Genomic DNA, 19,427 nt, shown 5'->3' with positions numbered 1-19,427 from the left:
CAACAAACATCTCTTTTTGCTTGCACATGTGGTTGCTTGCACTAGTGTCCAAGTACCACGTATTGCTTTGTCTACCTTCATCTTCTTTGAAGGTCAACATAAGAATTTAGTTGGCATCATACACCAAGTTCGCCTTTTCATCGGCTCCACTACTTTCTTTGCTCCAATATTCAGAAGCATAATAACCAAGTTTATGGCAATGATAACATTGAATTTTAGATTTATCATACCATTAACCACTCGAGTTCCGTCATCTTCCACGAACACTTCTTGTGTTTGGTTTCAACCGACGTTGCAAGTAATATCTCATCTACTTCATCCACGACCTCTTCCTTGAAAGCGACCCAACGTCGGCGTCAATCTTGATTCATCCACCGGGTTTGCATGACCTTTTAGATTTATCCACCGGCTTTGCTACTTTCTTTGCTCCAACATTCAGAAGCATAATGACCAAGTTTATGGCAATGATGACATCAAATTTTAGATTTATCATACCATTGACCACTCGAGTTCTGTCATCTTCCATGAACACTTCTTGTGTCTGGTTTCAACCGACGTTGCAAGTAATATCTCATCTATTTCTTCCACGACTTCTTCCTTGAAAGCGACCCGATGTTAGCCTCAATCTTGATTCATCCACCGCGTTTGCATGGGACCTCTACTTTGTTCCTTCTCATCTCGGATAGTCAATCGAGGTTGGAGTAATTCCTCCATTGACTCATATTGGTTTCTTCTTAGTCGTTCTTCATGGGCTTGCAATGAACCTAAAAGTTCATCAATTGTCATGATATCGAGGTCTTTGGACTTCTCAATGGCAATAATAATGTGGTCGTGCTTCTTGTCCAATGACCTAAGTATTTTCTTAACAACTCGAGCATCGGGAACATCTTCACCATTCCTTTTCGTATGGTTGACAATCGCCAAAACTTTTGTGAGATAATTAGAAATCAATTCAGATTATGTTATAAGGATTACCTCAAATTCGCCTCTTAGAGTTTGCAAATGAATCTTCTTTATTTTTTCAACTCCTTGGTGTGTGTTGTTAAGGATCTCCCTTGCCTCTTTAGACATCGGCACATTCTCGAACATGGAATCATCTAAGGCTTGATAGATGATCGACAAGGTGAGTTGGTTTTTTGACCTAACCTTCTCCAAGGCATTCCTCTGATTTTGATTCAAGGTGGCATCGTCCTCCGGCTCCTCATGGCTAATATTGACCATTTCCTATCACCATGAGCTCCGAGCAAGGCTTTCATTCTAGCAACCCAATTACCATAATTTTCTTTGGTAAAACTTGAATATTGAAGAGGAAGCTGAGTATTTATTGAAGCTATGATTACAAAACGTAAGCTCTGATACTAATTTGATGGGATAAATCAAAGATGAGGCAACACAAACACTCGCAACTCACAAAACACTCATGAAGGAGGATGAGATGATGAGAGCTTTTCTATGTTTTTTGTATTCATCTTGATTCACCTATAAAAAAATGATTACAAGACAGGTCTATTTATAGGCTTGAAACATGACTCTTGAACATGACTCTTGAACTACTCTAGTAATAAGAACAAACTCAATGTACATACATAATATCGGTACATGAGTTGACTCTTGATAAACTCACCTAATAATGATTCTTCAATAAAAAGTCTTCAAAGCAATGCTTACAATAACTACTAATCTTGTTTCATGCATTCGTCTTGGGAGTCGAACGGACTTTCGCACGCTGGTTGACAATCATGAAATTTCATATGCATTAAATCAACAACTATTCATTGATTTGGTCTAATTTCTAACAGTCCAATTGAGTTGTGCAATGAACTTGTCCCTTTGAGGGATGTCCCAAATAGAAAAATGTCATGGGTTGGTAGATTTAGGTCACGGAATCAACTCTTGAGGCACTTAGTGATCCGGGAACACGCTAGGCCGGTCTTCCTTCTCATGTTGATCCTAAGAAGCGAATAGCTTCCTCGCGTCAAGTTGTAACATGCCCGGCTAAGCGCGGACATCCAGTCCAACGTGCAAGACAAGCACAACACTTTAGGCACCACAACTAATTTTGGCTTGCCTTGACCTCTTTAGGAAAGCATCATCAATTCTGACCATTTTGTATATGGAAGGCCAAACCCACCTTCAGCTCTGACCATTCTATCTTAGAACTCTTAGCACAAACCACCTTGACGCCTCTCCCACAAACCAGTTATATCTTCCCTTTTACATCGCTCACTCACTATGATGATACCAACAAGCTTCCACTCATAAAGGTTAGGCGAGTGCGAGAGGAGATGGGACATGAGACTTTCAATCTGTCTCATCATACACGTATATGGATGGAGTCCCAGGAACATTCGGTCCATGATATTCTTCCCCACTCAATTCCATAACGTCCTCATTGCAGGCTATTCTGTCTCTTCCCTGCGCTACTACACCATTAATGCTGTTGTGGGGTCTTACGGGGATGGTAGGCGCTTGCCCAATAGAGCAAGTCCTCTATACTGGTAGCTACTTTTGAGCGAAGTTCGTTTGGGCTCTTTCGATCACTTGTGTACTTGACAAGGTAGCACTTTTGGCCGACTATGCCTTTTGACAACAACCTCTATCGCCTATTAAACATTTCTTACTCCCAACAACCAATGGAGGTTCTTTCCTTATTGAAAATGTAGTAGCAAACCCATTTTGAGATTCGCCGAATTGATCCAGGAACGTTATCCCATTTTAGTGAGGAATTGGTTCCTTGCGGAAGGCGGTCGAGAGCCGCACTTTGTCCGAGCATGGTCGCTCCAACGATTCACTCTTCGCCCTTGTGAATTAGGTGGACCATAGGCCCTGCGCCCCCATTGTCATCCCGGAAGCTGGTCAAGGGTCGCTTTTTGTCCAAGCATGACCACCCCAGCGATTCACTCTCCGCCCTCGTAGGACTGGGTGGACCATAGTTTTTCTCCCAACTCGCTCACTTTCTAGAGGGACTCCTGTTACGATACTAAGTTGTCACGGGCTAGCAAATTTCAGCCACGGAATCAGCCCATGCGGTACTCGGTGTTACGGGATCACGCCAGGCTAGCCTTTCTTCTCATGTTACCCCTAAGAATAGTATGGTGAACAATGTCCTTGCATCATGTCGTACCATCCAGCTAAGCTCGATCATCCGGTCTATCGAACGAGATGAGCAGAACATTTTAGGCACCACAACCGGTTTCGGCCTATCATGGCCACATAATGATAGCAATATTAGCTCTCGACCAATTTGTACACAAGAGGCCAACCCCACCTTCAAAGCTCCCTAGAGATGTAGTTTTTCGTCATAGAACTCCCAGGCAAAAACCGATTTAACGACACTCCCACGAACCAATTGTATCTTTCCCTTTGCAACTTTCACTCACCATAACAACACCAGCAAGCAAACTCACGAAGGTTAGACGAGTGTGGGAGTAGTTGGCATACGGGACTTTCGGTTTATCGCATCGTAAACGCAGATGGATAGAGGCTCGGGAACATCCGGCCCGTGATACAAACTTGTGAATTTAAGTCGCTAGTGTGAGGATTTCATGAGTCATATCTAATTCTTTTCCACATTGTCAATACATAGTGAATTTTTTTCCAACGATTTTCCATTGTTTTCATCTTTCTTGAATTTTTTTATGCCTTTTTTTAACGAGCCAACCATCCATTCTCATTCAAATTAATCCCTTTTGATCTCTCTTTGCACCAAACTTATCGGGATATTACGAGAAGACACTTGTTCATCGAATTGATATGCGAAAGTCATTGGTCATCTCCTAAGTGTTTGAAAAATATAAAATTGTATTGATACCAAAAAATAATAAATACCAATACCGATCGAGCAACGGCATTACTACGTCCTGAAGTTCGGTAAGTTGGGAGTGATAGACCGAATAGGCAAAAGTGTTGCTACGTGCCGAAGTTCGGCAAGTTGGAAATGATGCACCGAAGGACTGTAGGGTCGCTAGATCCCAAGATTCAGCAAGTGGAAGACAAGGTTATTGAACTTCGAGATTTTGTAGGTTAAAGGTAACTTGGAAGCTTACCGAAAGAGTTATAAATGGTTATCCATGGTAGCAAGGGAGTTATAAGCCAAACGAGAAGGTAGTGGGCATGAGCGGATCGTGGGAAGTTACTTAAGAAGATTCAAATTTGAATCTATTAAGGAAGTTTTGAATCAAGAAGGATTATCTGAATTTTGACGGACAGGCAATGAAGAACGTAGGCGAAAAGAAATTATTGAAGGCGCCAAGATTCAAGATTTAAAAACATGAGAGTAACAAATTGAGCGATTACAAGGTGCGAGAGAGTACAAGTATGTAAAGGAGACGAGGAAAAAGGGAGATCAACAGAACACTCAAAAACACATTTATCTTTTGCGCAGCTTAACTTTTATCGCTATTTACGTTTCCTGCACTTTTAGTTCAAGTAGCCAAGTTTATTTTCCAGTCATCTACTGCTTTCTTAGGAGTATTGTAATGTAAACCGTAGAGGTTTAACCTCTTGTTGAGGTCACAATCCTTATCACATCCATTTTCACCCAATCCATTTCCATATATTTGCTTTATCAAGTAGTTCTCGCTAGAATTCTCCTTGATAATTGAGCCACAAAACTCTCTTAATAAAAATCAAAGAACGAATTTCGGTGAAAGATCTTCCTTGTCACAAAACTAGCGAACAAATTGATATTTGGATTTGAACACGTTTGTCACGGTTTCCGGATTTGGTTGGTGGTGGCCTTGATTTACGGTAGGCGCCTGAAGAAGAAGAATAAAAACGAATCGGTTGAGTGCGATTCATGATGGGCGTTGGGAAAGGAGAAAAAAGACGAAGATTTCTATGGAACTATCCATGAATAGTTAAAAAAAAGAAGCCACCTTCAGCATTTATTGTCTCTTTTTTACCTTGTCTCAGACATGTTTCAATTTGTGGGCTGTTGTTGTTTCTATTTTTTACTTTAGTGCTCAGTAGATGTCCATTTTTCTTCTTCATTTAGCGCTGAGAAGATCTCACACATGGATGGCATTAAATGCAGTCTTTGACAAATGATTTTTCATTAGCTGAACATTATATGTTGAACTTTTATATAAGTACGTGAGGGTGAGTGTTGTTTATGTATCCGTTAGAAAGCATTGCAATAAAAGTTCTTCCTCCGATCTTTATTTTATGCCACTATTCTAAATTTGTAAAATTACCATTATTATTTTGGTTCCAACATTTGGTATCAGAGCTAGAAATGGCATCCATTAGTTCCGTTCAATTGCAACTTTCAAAGTTGAACAGAAAGAATTTCAACAACTGGTTCGTCCGGATGAAGGTTCTTTTCAAATCGCAAGATTTGTGGAATCTGATTGGAAATGGCTACAATGAAGTGACCGATGCCAAAGTATTCGAGGATTTAAAAAAGGAGGAGAAAGAATCTTTGGTGGAGTCCCGAAAGAAAGATCAGAAAGCATTATATACAATCTTTCAAGCTGTGGAGGAAACGATATTTGAAAAATTATTGAGTGCAGAGGCTGCAAATGTAGAGTGGGATATTTTACGAAAATCCTACAAAGGAGACGATCGTGTTCGGCGAGTACGGCTGCAAACACTTCGAGGGGATTTCGAGTCTTTACACATGAATGACTTTGAATCAATCTCGGCGTATTTTTATTGTGTACAAACCATCATTAACCAATTGAGGATTAATGGTGAACAACTCCACGATGTACGTGTCATAGAAAAAATCTTGAGGTCTTTAACTGAAAGATTTGATTACGTCATCGTTGCAATTGAGGAAGGGTAAGATGTGTCAACCTTAACATTGGAATGGTTGATGGGTTCATTATACTCGCATGAGCAAAGAATGAATCAAAAGTCCGTTAGTTCGGTTCCCGAGTAAGCATTACAAAGTCGGGTCGCTCCATTTACGTCGAAAAGGCTATCAAGACGGTCGAGGTCATAGGAGAGCCCGAGGTAGAGGTGGAAATTCAAATTTCACCAGAAAATTTAAAACACGTGACAAATCAAAAGTCAAGTGTTTAAGTGCAACAAGTTCGGACATTACAAATCTGAATACCATGCAAAGGCGACGTACGAGTAGGTGGAGCACACATATACCATCGATGCTGAAGAATACATGGTGCTAGCATGTAAGAAGGATGACTCGAGCATCGTAGACACCAGCATTTGGTACCTGGATACTGGTTGCATCAATCATATGATCGGCTTGAAAGAATTATTCTCACAGTTGGATGAGACAAGTCGTAGTGAAGTCTACTTCGAGAATAAATAAAAAATTCCTATGATGGGAAAAGGTAACATTAATATCAAGTCAAAATATGGTACTAATTTTGCTATTGCAAATGTTTACTTTGTGTCGGGACTTTTTTGAAATTTACTTAGTGTTGGGCAACTTTCCGAAAAAAGCCACAAAGCTCACATGGAAAATGGAGTTTGCACCATCGGAGGTGTCAACAATAAGTTGATCACGATGGTGCAAATGACGAAGAACTGGATGTTCCCCATGACTCTTCATACGAAGAGTCTCTTGAGTTTTCAAGCGATGATGAAAGATAACAACTAGTTGTGGCATCTTCAATTTGAGCATCTAAATTTTCGTGGACTAAAACTACTAGTCCATAAAAAGATGGTGACCGGCATTCCTTTAATTGACAGTCCAGATTGTCCATCCGAAGGATGTCTCATTGGAAAACAACATCGAGAATCATTTCCAGTTGGGAAAGCCGGAAGAGCAAAGCAACCTTTGGAGCTGGTACATACAGAAATTTGTGGCCCTGTTGAGATTGAATCATTTGGACAAAAAAGGTATATGCTAATTTTTGTGGATGATTTTACCATAAAAACTTGGATATGTTTCTTGAGAGAAGTCTGTGGCAAGTTCAAAGAATTTAAAGTCCATATTAAAAAACAAAGTGCCTTTAATCTTAAGACGTTAAGATCAGATAGAGGGAGAGAATTTGCCTCAAATGAATTTGACAAGTATTGTAAAATTCATGGAGTAAAACATCGCTTAACTGCTAGCTATACACCTCAGCAAATGGTATAGTACAAAGAAAGAACATGATAATTTTTGAAATGATAAGAAGTAGGCTAAAGAACACTAAAAGTGTCAAAACTTGTGTACGGCGCTCACTTTAGTGCCAAAACTTTCAAAACGATCACTTAAGTGCAAACTTTTTTAAAAAACAATAACTGAAGTGTCAATTTTTTTTCAAAACGATCACTTCGATGCCAACTCCAATTTGAGCTGACATGGCTTGCCGTAAATTCGATACGTGCTATTTTTTATTAATATTTGAGCTGATGTGGCTCGATAGAGTTGACACTAAAGTGATCGTTTTTTTAAAAAATTGACACTTAAATGATCGTTTTTAAAAGAAGTTGACACTTAAGTGATCGTTTTGAAAGTTTTAGCATTGAAGTGATCGTTTTTCAAAAAAATTGGCACTTAAGTGATCGTTTTGAAAGTTTTGACACTAAAGTGAGCGTCGTACATAAGTTTTGGCACTTGTAGTGTACTTAAGCCTAAGAAGTATGCTAAAAGCTAAAACTTTGCCCAAGAAATTTTGGGCAGAAACTATTCATGTGCTATATTTGTACTAAACGGGTGTCCAACAAGGAGTGTACTTGGAAGAATCCTAGAAGAGGCTTGGAGCAAGAACAAGCCGGATGTTTCATTCCTATGAGTATTTGGGTGCGTGGCATATTCCCATATATTGGATGAATGAAGAAAGAAGTTAGATGACAAAAGCGACAAGTGCATTTTCGTTGGCTATAACAACACAACTAAAGGTTATAGGCTGTATAACTTAGTCACTAAAAAGATAATCATCAGCAAGAATGTCCAATTTTTTGAAGAAGAAGCCTGGATTGGAACTAGAAGGGTGACCAGAAAAGCATCACCATCGAAGATGAACCATTAGAGAGAAAAACATAAGAACCCCCATCATCTTCAACTGGTGGTATATCTTCACCAACAGCGGACTTCGAACCACCACTATGTCGTTCACAACGATTGAGGGAGATGCCAGCAAAATTCGGGGATTATGTTGTCACAAGATACGATGACAATGATAATGACGAAATCAACGATGAAACAATAGTACACTTTTGTTTATTTGTTGAATGTAACCCTACAACCTATGATGAAGCAAATGCAGATGAAAAGTGGATCTAATCAATGGATGAAGAAATTCACTCCATTGAGAAGAATGACATATGGGTGCTAATTTCTTTACCACCTGGTAAGAAACCCATTGGTGTCATGTGGGTGTACAAGATGAAGTACAAACTCGACGGTTAGGTGGACCGTTACAAAGCCAAACTACTTGTAAAGGGCTACAAGCAAAAGTCAGATATTGATTATTTTGAAGTATTTGCACTAGTAGCTTGAATGGATACCATTCGGATGATCTTAGCACTTGCATCCGAAAACCATTGGAGGATCCATCAAATGGATGTGAAGTTAGCATTCCTTAATGGCAATCTTGAAGAGGAAGTCTAGGTGAAGTAACTACGGGGTTATGAGAAAGGGCATGAAAATCAAGTTTACAAGCTAAAAAAAGGCATTATATGAGCTAAAACAGGTACCTCGTGCTTGGTATACACGGATCGACATGTACATGTTAGAGCATGATTTTCAAAAGTGTCCTTATGAGCATACAATGTATATCAAGTTAAATACTAAATGTGACATTATAATTGTGTGCCTTAATTTTAATGACTTGATATTATAAGGAGCTGTGAAAAATAGTTTTCTAAATTCGGGAAGGCTATGACTAGCTAGTTCAAGCTAACAAATTTGGGATTGATGTCCTATTTTCTTGGCCTTGAAGTGAAGCGGACACTGAATGACATATTTATTTCACAGCAGAAATATGCTAATGATATTTTGAAGCGATTGAAAATGGAATTGCTAAAACCAATTCGGACTCCTGTAGTAGAACGGTTGGAGCTAAAAAAAAAAAGGAACCGGTCAACTAGTAAATCCCACTTATTTCAAAAGTATTGTTGCCAATTTGAGGTATTTGGCTTCTACTAGATCGGATATTACATATGGAGTGAGAATTATTAGCGGGTTCATAAAAAAGCCGTATCAATCACATTTGCATGTAGCAAAAAGAATTTTATGGTATGTCGGTAGAACTCGTGACCATGAAATTCTATATTCTTGTATTGACAATTTTAGTCTAGCGGGTACACAGACAATGATTGGGCGGGCGATACCGAGACTTAGAAGGGTACTTTAGGATGTGCTTTCTTTCTCGAATCGGGAGTAATTTCTTGGTCTTTGGCAAAACAGCAAGTTGTTGCACTCTTGACAGCTAAAGCGGAATACATAGCATTAGCTTTAGAGGCTTGTCGGGCGATATGGCTTCGTAGGATGTTGTATAAATTGATGCATGAACAAACATGTCCTATAAAAATGATGTGTGATAATAAGTCGGCTATTGCATTAGCTAAGAATTCAATTTTTCATGGCAAGAGCAAACACATTGATATCAAGTATCACTACATTCGTGAACAAATCAAAGATGGTGAAATTAAGCTAAATTTTTGCGGATTAGAAGACCGGATTACAGATATCCTAACAAAACCATTGAAGGCAAATTCATTTGAAAAATTAAAGATGATGTTTAGTGTTATTAAATTCCAAAAATCAATTTTAAGGGAGGCTGAAAAATATAAAATTAATTTTTGGATTTGAGCACATTTATCGCATTTTCTGGATTTGGTTGTTGGTAGCCTTAATTTAGGATAGGCACCTGAAGAAGAAGAATAAAAATGAATCGGCTGAGTGCAGTTCATGGTGGGTGCTGAAAAGGAGAAAGAAGATGATGACTTATGTGGAACTATTCATGAATAGTAAAAAAAGAAGCCACCTTATTGTCTACTTTTTGACCTTGTGTTGTACATGTTTCAATTTATGGACTGTTGCGTGTTTTTTTTTTATTTTTTACTTTAGTGCTCAGTAGATTTCCATTTTTCTTCTTCATTTATTGTTGAGAAGATCTCACGCATGGATTGCATTAAATGCAGTCTTTGACAAATGAGTTTTCATCTGATGAACTTCATATGTTGAACTTTTATATTAGTACGTGAGGGTGAGTGTTGTTTATGTGTCCATTACAAAGCATTTCAATAAAAGTTCTTTCTCTGATTTTTATTTTGTGCCATTGTTCTAAATTTTCTAATCACCATTATTGTTTTGGTTCCAACACTAAGTGGCTCGCATCTCATCCTCCAGATTCGACCAAACTGCAAACCCTAGTTTCCGACATCAAGATGTACCACAAAAAAAAAAAAAAAAAAACACTCACACACACACGTTCAAAAAAGAAATCCAGAACACAGTTAGACAAGTCTTTGAAAAGTTGACGACAGCTCTCAAGAGAATGATGACCTCGAAGTAAAAATTCTCATCTGCATCAAGGACAGAAAGATGAATATATGTGATGATGGGGAAGCGAAGATATAATTGTTTCCTGAACGGGGGAATGAATCTAAAAGACTACATTTTATATCGTTTCTTGCTCTGAGAGCTAGCCAGCGAGATGGGAGACACGCATTGAGTTCGGGCCAGAAATGACCCACGGCCACCATCTTTAGTTCTTAGACATCACATGAAAAGGTATCCATTTCCTTTTTATTATCTGTCCAGCAAAAGAAGTATATAAAAGCTTGTCGTCATTATTACACCCCTGTACCCAACTTCAAATTGATTACACCATTAAACCTGCTTAACTTTATGATGCAAGGAGGATTATCTCTTAGAAAGTCCATGGAAAAAGTTGCAGTGGACCCGTTTCTTCTCCATCCCGTGTAATCGTGATCATATGAGTATTGGAATATTGTATGTGATCGACGCGCGTGTTCCGCCCCGGTTGCCGAGGGGGCCTCACCGACGGCCTTGTGAATCTCGGACTTACATGGTTAGTGAATTGGGTAGTCGGGATTTCCTTCGAATGTCTGATGGCGAGAAACGGGGTCTCGTAGGATGGTTCCATGAGATGCTAAGCACTAAATACAGGTTTAACTGGACTGTAATGTCGATAAAATTTCTAACCTAGCACAAAAGGGTCAATTCTTGGACGGTGAGAGTTTGTCTGCATTAAGGTAAATCTGAACATGCATGGCAGTTTGACCGTCAAAAGGACTTACAGGCGATGATGGGCCAGAAGGAAAAAGGAAAATGGGGGATCCTTTGGGCTTCATCTTAAGATGTAGCTCTGGACTGGCCTTTTTTTGGTCATGTAGTCAGTTGTTTTTGTCAAACCATAGTGTGTTGGACACATTAGGGCGTGCATGACAACACTTCTATTCTAGAAATCAACTTTTAACTGAAAGTTAATTTTTCTACTCTTAAAGATGAGTAATTTTTTTTTTTTACTTATTCAAGTGTCTCTAAAACTACTTCCGGAGGAAAAAAAAATGTTCCAGAAGTAGACAAATGAAATCGCATAACCCAATGGATTTCTACTCTAGAAATTGCTTTATCAAATAGATTTCTGCTCCAAAAATGCTTCTGGAGCAAAAATTCTTCTTTGGAAGTGTTATCATGTGCGCCCTTAACTTTTTTCCCTGATAAATATTCAATTGATTTATCATATATTATTAAATTTCAGATGGTGTTTGCTTAATTGAAGATCTGGTAATGACAACCTTTTTTTCAATGAATGAGCAAATTTCTATAGTTCACCCGTTTATACATGAATAGTTATTTGTCCTTCGTGACTCGATTAAACATTTCGCATTTGTTAATGATACGTTCAGACACATTTAATACTGTATGTTAATGTGTTATCCCTTTATGACCCGTTTGCCTGTGGTCGGGTTTCTAGAAACAAAATAGAATCAATAAATACTGTTTGCAATTTGGATTAGAAGTGGTCCCATCCACATGAAAGGCTGTCGTGGGATGGTTTCGATTTGGGCCTAAATCTCTGCATTAGCCCATGGAAGTCTTCGGGTCAGGCCGGACTTTCTCACTAATTGCCCTTGCTCAAGCCCACCCATAAAAGTCATCGGGCCCTTGTGGCAGATTTGTGGGCCGCCAGATCCATGATCAAGCCCAAGAACATTTGATAGACTCGGAGTTCCATCTTATTTTGAAAAATTTCAAATAATGGCCTAAAGTGTCATCATTTTTTTCAAATAAGAGTTTGAAGTAGACTTTATTAAAAAAAAAAAAGGCATGAAATGCTCTTTTTGTTTCAAAGAATGGCTTAATTAAGGGCATTTTTGTCTTTTACTTTTTTCTTTTCTGTTTTCCTATTTTTCACCGGTGAGGCGAGGGGTGCCCTCACTTGCCTCGCTCGGCCCTTGCCCGGATGAGGCAAGGGCTGTCCTCACTCAATCTTCAGCCCGGGCAAGTTGAGGGCTGCCCTCGCCAGTGGTAGAAGGGAAACAAAAAGGGAAGAAAATAAATGATGAAAATGTCCTTGGTCAAGTCATTATTTGAAATAAATAAGGCATTTCATGTCTTTATTTGAAATAAGCGCCACAAAGGGCATTTCAGGTCCATATTTAAAATTTTCCCACTTCTTGTCGGCTTATTCGAGCTCTTAATTATTCGTATAGACAGTCCACCAAATCCGCCTATTCGCAGCTGTTAATTATTGTAATTAAGGGCGTGGCTGGCTGATGGGTTTTGCATACGTGTGGATTTAGTGGGGGTAGCTAACCTAAGCTCTTGGATTTAGATCGAAGGGATAAATCATGACGTGAAGATCAAGGCACACAATAATATCGCATGATTCTCGCCTAACCTTTCCTTAATTAAAAAATGTACAATTGATTGTGGGGGCATGATTTAATGGTTAATCAAATGGCTGCACATGCCTTAGTGCTCTGGAATTGCGTGGATGTCTCCTTTAGCACGTCCATGGTCCAGCCCCGTTCCAACCATTTTTGGACGCCACTTGCACCTAACGCTCGATTGACCATAATGGTTTCATCATTCCATTCCTCCTTTTTCCCTTTTTGTGCTTAAAATAAAGTAATCCAGGTTTAGAAACGTTTCCAATTAATTAGTTTTCGGGGTAATTTGGCCAGTTCACTTCTCCATGAAGAGAATGTCCTTGGGACCCATTTGTGGAATTCTGAGTTCATTCGCAATGCGAGATGGTCACGAGACAATCATCGGATGAATTATGAAAGGTAGAGTCTGATTCAATTTCTCGATAGTAATGCTATGTCCTTATGTTATCATAAGAAATCAAGATGTGTCCTTTCACTGCCCCACAATTGTTAGGACGAATCTACACGGATAGAATATAAAGAAAAAATAGTTTACTATATAAACCCCGAATGATTTTCCGGAAATCCAGAGAGAGGGGAAAATTAAGCCGCGGGGTCAGTAGGGTTTCGTCATTGCAAATTCCTAGATTTTTAGAGTTGGGACTCCGGCCTTGGGACAGTCAGTCGATTATCATGTACTAATGGAACGGACTCGATTAAGGCGGGACTGGTTTTGGTTCAAACAGATTTTTTGGGATTTGAATATTTTTTTTTTAAAAAAAAATATGATGTGCTTATTGTTAGTATTATTACAATTTTTATTTTCATAATCCATGGGACATCGATTCGGGGATTCGGACAGGTGCCCAAAACTTGTAGTATGGAAAGGGTGAAACAGTGAAAGGCCTGAGAAAGTATTGGCACCGATTCTGAGGTGGGGCAAGAAAAGAGATATAACAGTAACGGTCACAAAGAGACGACTCGCTTAGGGTGCGCATGAATACACTTCATAAATTGCATTTTTCTGCCGTAAGCCCATTTAGTAGAGAAATGTGTTTGATAAAAACTTGATCAAAGTAGAAATCTGTTTGGTAAAAAATTCACTTATGGTAGAATTTTTCACTTCTAGTAAGATTTTTCACTTATAATACGATTTTTTGCTAATTTTGAGAAGTAAAAAATTTTAACTTCTCGACTCCAGAATCACTTCTTGGATCATACTCGCCTTTGCTAACCACCGTTGCTGTGACAGCCGCCCGCCGCCGACCACCATCGACCATCGACCACCGCGAACCACCGTTCTTTGTGACCGCCGGCCACCGACTATAGCCGATCGCTAGCTACCGACCATCACGACCACCACCTCCACCGACCACCGCGACCACCACCTCCGCCGACCACCGCCATCGCCTCCACCGGCCATCGTTCATGTGACCGTCACCCGCCGACCACAGCCGCCGCCGCCGACCACCACGACCATTGCCGCTGCGGCCACCAACCACCGCCGACCACCGCCATCGTCGATCATCATCGCCGAAGATTTTGTTAATAATGTTTTAAAAGTAGAAATTTTCAACCGTTATCAAACGAATTTTTTCGATCAGAAGTCAATTTGGAGTAGAAGTAGAAAAATCAATTTTTACTTTTAAAGAGAAGTAGAGAAATCAACTTCTGATCGGAAGTTGATTTCTCATGGAAAAATGTTTTCATGCGCACCCTTAGTGGCTACACCCTATATAATCAATCACGATTCACAAGGGACTGTTGTGCAAATAAAGATAAATAAACACCCGAATAGACATAAACTAAAGGAAAAGTTAAAAAAAAAAAAACGAAAGTGTCATTATTTTTTTAAATAAAAATATGAAGTGAATTTTATTTCAAATAAAAACCTCAAATACTCAAATTATTTCAAAAAGGGCAAATTTTCTTTATATTTTTATTTTTTGTTTTATTTTTTTCTTTTTCTTTCGCCGGTAGCTACATCGCCGGCAAGTGGCCCGGCCAACCAGAGAGAAAAAAATAAAAATAGAAAAAGAAAAAATTGAAGAAAAGGGCGAAAATGTTTTTCGATTAGGCCCTTCTTTGAAATAATATGATCACTTTAGAATCTTATTCGAAATAAGATTCACTTAAAGTTTTTATTTGATAAAACGAAGATATTTCGGACCTTTATTTGAAGTTTTTTTTTAAATAAAAATGGATCTGGATAAAGAAACGAACAAAACAAAGCAAATAAATGAAAAAGAGCGGAGAAAAGAAAAAGAGAGAAGTAACCAACCAACCACTGGCAAGCAACCTAACAAAAAGATGCCTAGCCCCCCCCTCTCTGTGGCTCCAACCGAAGTCAATACGCAATTTACTATTTTACCCCCTGACCGTACCGTGCACGCTCTCACGGACGACGACGACGACGAAGGAGAAGGAGCGAAAGCTCCAACTGATCTGGATCGATCCACAGTCTCTCTCTCTCTCTCTCTCGCTGGGTTTACGCAGCAAAGAGGTGATCGACAGTGGTTGAGAATGGTGGCCAGTCCTATTTCTACTTCTTGAATTAATCCCCTCTCTCTCTCTCTCTCTCTCTCTCTCTCTCTCTCTCTCTAGCATCAGTTTCTGCGTTGCCTCAACAAGGAATCCCCCCACCGCCGCCATGCCCGGCCTCGTCTCCGTCAAAACCCCGCCCGATGCGCCGCCCCCGCGCATCTCCCTCCCCGACCCCACCCCGAGATCAGACCCGACCCCTCCCAAGCCCGCCTCCCCTCTTCCCCAGGAAGCCCCCTCCCCTTCCCCTTCCCGCTCCAAGTTCTCGCCCAGGAAGCCCCCGCCGGAGTCCCCGAGCTCCGTCCCCAACCCCGCCCTGCCCGATTCCTCGCTCGACAACCCGGATCTTGGGCCCTTCCTCCTCAAGCTCGCCCGCGACACCATCGCCTCCGGCGATGGCCCCGCCAAGGCCCTCGACTACGCGATCCGGGCGTCCAAGTCGTTCGAGCGGTGCGCCGCCGACGGCGAGCCCAGCCTCGACCTGGCTATGAGCCTGCACGTGCTGGCGGCCATCTACTGCAGCTTGGGCCGGTTCGAGGAGGCCGTCCCGGCGCTGGAGCGCGCGATCCAAGTTCCCGAGCCGGGGCGCGGCCCCGATCACGCGCTCGCCTCTTTCTCCGGGTATATGCAGCTAGGGGACACGTTCTCGATGCTGGGCCTGGTTGATCGGTCCATTGGGTGTTATGAGCAAGGGCTGAAGATACAGATTGAGGCACTGGGTGAGACAGATCCGAGAGTGGGCGAGACTTGCAGGTGTGTTACGGTGGTTTGATTGCTAGATTTTTTATTTTCCTTTTTGTCTGTCTTTCTTAGATTTTAGTATTCGTATGCGACGGGCGGGGCATATGTGGATTTTGGAAGGTTCTTGCTCCCCTTAGTTTAATGCGCGTAGGTTGCGAGGGAGTTGCAATTAGCAACCTTGGGGATATATGACGGAAACATGATGCGAAATGGGTTCTGACTTTAGCCAAAAAATGTTGCCTTTGGGATTTGGGCTGCGTGACTTGGATCCGTGGAGTGCTGATCATTGATGTAGACGACACCACCCTAGGTTAGATGTTCATAATGTGTTTTTGTCGGTGTCTTTTAGTTTCAGGTTAGTAATTGGGGAAACTTAGCACGACGATTGAGGTGACTCTGGGATTAACTATGGTCATTGACTTTTAGCTATCCTGAACTTCAAAATGTATTAGGTGCTTGCAGTCTGATGTGTAAATGAACTCTAGGGAAGACAAAACTACGGTATTCTGGCAAATGTGGTGATTAGATATGAGAACCTTCATTGCCTTTGTACTTCTAACTTCAATTTTGGGAGGATTATCGTCTCCAGAGAACTTTACTTGGCTATATCTCGGGAGTAGTTAATTTCTGACCTGAGCTCTGTATCCGTTCTCCATTTCCAGTCTTCTGTGGCTCGAGAGTAACTGTTTGTAGTGGACAGGTAATGATGTTTTCTTGCACTGTTTTCCATGCCATTCCATACTTGTTGAAATAACTACAAGATTTTGGCGGTCATTCTTTAACTGGTCTTTTGCTGAAATTCTTTTTGCAGTTGAAGTATTACTTTGTGTTCTTTGCTTGATCTCCTGGACATGGCCAATTAGATTGGCTTCTGATGAGTTTTTCTTGTCATGGATCATTGACTTGAAACTTTTGCTGAACATTCCGTTTTCTTTCTTTGGTCAAACTTTCTGGAATATTCTGACTGCCCAAGATTGAGTTGGAGTGCGTAGATCTGGTCACTGTCCCGTAAATTTTACTTTGTTGCTTTTCATGATTTTGGACACATCTCAAATGTCTCAGCACTCATAAACTGCAGGTACTTAGCTGAGGCCCATGTCCAAGCAATGCAGTTTGATAAAGCAGAAGAGTTGTCCAAGAGAACTCTTGAAATCCATCGGGCGCATAGCGAACCAGCATCTCTTGAAGAAGCGGCTGATCGCCGGCTCATGGCTCTAATATGTGAGGCAAAGGGAGACTTTGAGTCTGCTCTTGAGCACCTTGTCCTTGCCAGCATGGCAATGATTGCAAATGGACAGGACAATGAGGTTGCTGCAATCGATGTTAGCATCGGCAACATTTACCTTTCACTTTGTCGTTTTGACGAGTCTGTGTTTTCTTACCAGAAGGCCCTTACTGTCTTCAAATCATCCAAAGGTGACAACCACCCTTCAGTTGCCTCTGTTTATGTACGTCTTGCAGATCTGTATCATCGGACAGGAAAATTACGTGAGTCTAAATCTTATTGTGAAAATGCCCTCCGAATTTATTCCAAACCCTTGCCGGGAACTACAGCAGAAGAAATTGCTTGTGGGTTGACTGAAATTTCAGCAATTTATGAGTCTGTGGATGAGCCTGAGGAGGCGCTTAAGCTCTTGCAGAAGGCTATGAAATTGTTGGAGGACAAGCCCGGACAGCAGAGCAGTATTGCAGGAATAGAAGCAAGGATGGGAGTGATGTTTTACATGATTGGGAGGTATGAAGAAGCACGAAGCTCCTTTGAAAATGCTGTGACTAAACTTAGGGCCAGTGGGGAGAGGAAGTCGGCCTTCTTTGGGGTTGTATTGAACCAGATGGGATTAGCTTGTGTGCAGTTGTTCAAGATTGATGAGGCTGCTGAATTGTTTGAAGAAGCAAGGAGTATTCTTGAACAAGAGTGCGGCCCTTGTCATCAGGATACACTTGGGGTGTATAGCAATCTTGCCGCAACATATGATGCAATGGGAAGGTACTTTTTCTTTCAGAAACTGTAAATTGCTCGGTGTGCGTGCGTGCACGTGTGCGCTCTGCTGTCAATTTTGACTGCTTAGTCCATTGAATGGGCAAGTAGGAGGATTGCCTACCCAAAGCAATACATGTGGCATAATGCCATATTGTCATGAGGTAGGTTGACTTTGTGTTTAAATTAACTCTGTTGAAATCAATTCTGAGGTATGGTCTATAATTTCATCTCAAGTTATTGGGGAATTGGCTATCTTTCCTATGGCTGTTAGATATTGTCTGTGTTTTATTTAGACCTCACAGCTTTGTATGCTATGTGCTACTTTTTTCTCTTTTTCTCTATCTGCCTTTTTGGTGAAGTGCACACACAAACTGTAATGCCTCCTATTTCTGTTTTCACTTTCCATATCATGTTCCCAAGAGAAGATTTATAATGAAACTATCTCGTATTAATTAATCTTTAGCATACTTGCAGCAAATTGCGTTACAAGCCGAAAGTTCAACTTTTCACAGCATTAGTGTTACTTATTTTCAATTATGTGCATGCTCTTTACTTAGGCTGCTTTATGTAACAGTCTTACTTCTTTTGTGGACCAATTTCAGTTGAACTGTGGTTGTCCACACCGATCATGAATTCCAGTATAAACTGCTAGCTAGCTTTAACTGTGATTATTCTGATATTATACTGACTTTGTTACCCCACTTACAGAGTTGAGGATGCAATTGAAATCTTGGAGTATGTGCTCAAATTGAGAGAGGAAAAACTTGGCATAGCTAATCCTGATTTTGAAGACGAGCAGGGTAGATTATCTGAACTGCTTAAAGAAGCTGGAAGGTCTCGCAATAGAAAAGCCAAATCTCTAGAAAACCTCATTGACCCCAACTCGAAGAGGACGAAGAAAGAAGGTCCTAAGAGGTGGCCTGGCTTGGGCTTTAGGATCTAAGCAGGCACTACTAATTATCCGCATCAATCCACGATTTCCGACACGCACATCCTGTAACATAGAAGATCATGTATAGAGTTAGTGTTGTTGCCCAGGCAAGTTTCCACGTTTTCGTTGGCTTCAAATCTTTCATTTGCTTTCTTCTTTAATTGTTTATTGGCACTGATGTGTGTTGTGATCTTTTGGGATCTTTGGACTGAGAATGGGAATGGTCAATCGGTTGTATGCATTTTCGATGTGCTCTCTGCTCGCTTCTCCTGATTACATTTTCTTTCCATTTGTTTTGATTTTGCTTATCATACCTTGTCTCCTTTCTATTTTTGGTATCTGATGATTCGGCCGAAGTCGAACTGCAGAATGTAGTTGATGTAAGTGTCCCTTGACAAGAGAAGGCCCTGTAGGGATTCAAGGATGCAGTATCCTCAAGAGTGAAAGGTGCCCCTGTATTCTTGCTCCAGCCAAGTGAAATGATCCATT

The 19,427-nt window shown here is 40.7% G+C and overlaps 1 protein-coding gene across 1 annotated transcript; it reads left to right on the top strand.

Annotated features, from left to right (window-relative positions):
- Positions 1-15,133: 15,133 nt before the first annotated feature.
- LOC115740844 (protein KINESIN LIGHT CHAIN-RELATED 1) lies at positions 15,134-19,174 on the top strand. The gene is made up of 3 exons (XM_030674464.2): positions 15,134-16,038; positions 17,105-18,013; positions 18,716-19,174. The coding sequence occupies exons 1-3, from the start codon at positions 15,395-15,397 to the stop codon at positions 18,948-18,950; spliced, it is 1,788 nt and encodes a 595-aa protein (XP_030530324.2). The 5' UTR covers positions 15,134-15,394; the 3' UTR covers positions 18,951-19,174.
- Positions 19,175-19,427: the final 253 nt, after the last annotated feature.

Source organism: Rhodamnia argentea, chromosome 9 (genome assembly GCF_020921035.1).
Source record: "Rhodamnia argentea isolate NSW1041297 chromosome 9, ASM2092103v1, whole genome shotgun sequence".
NCBI classification, from domain to species: Eukaryota; Viridiplantae; Streptophyta; class Magnoliopsida; order Myrtales; family Myrtaceae; genus Rhodamnia; species Rhodamnia argentea.
This window is presented reverse-complemented; position numbering and strand designations above follow the sequence as displayed.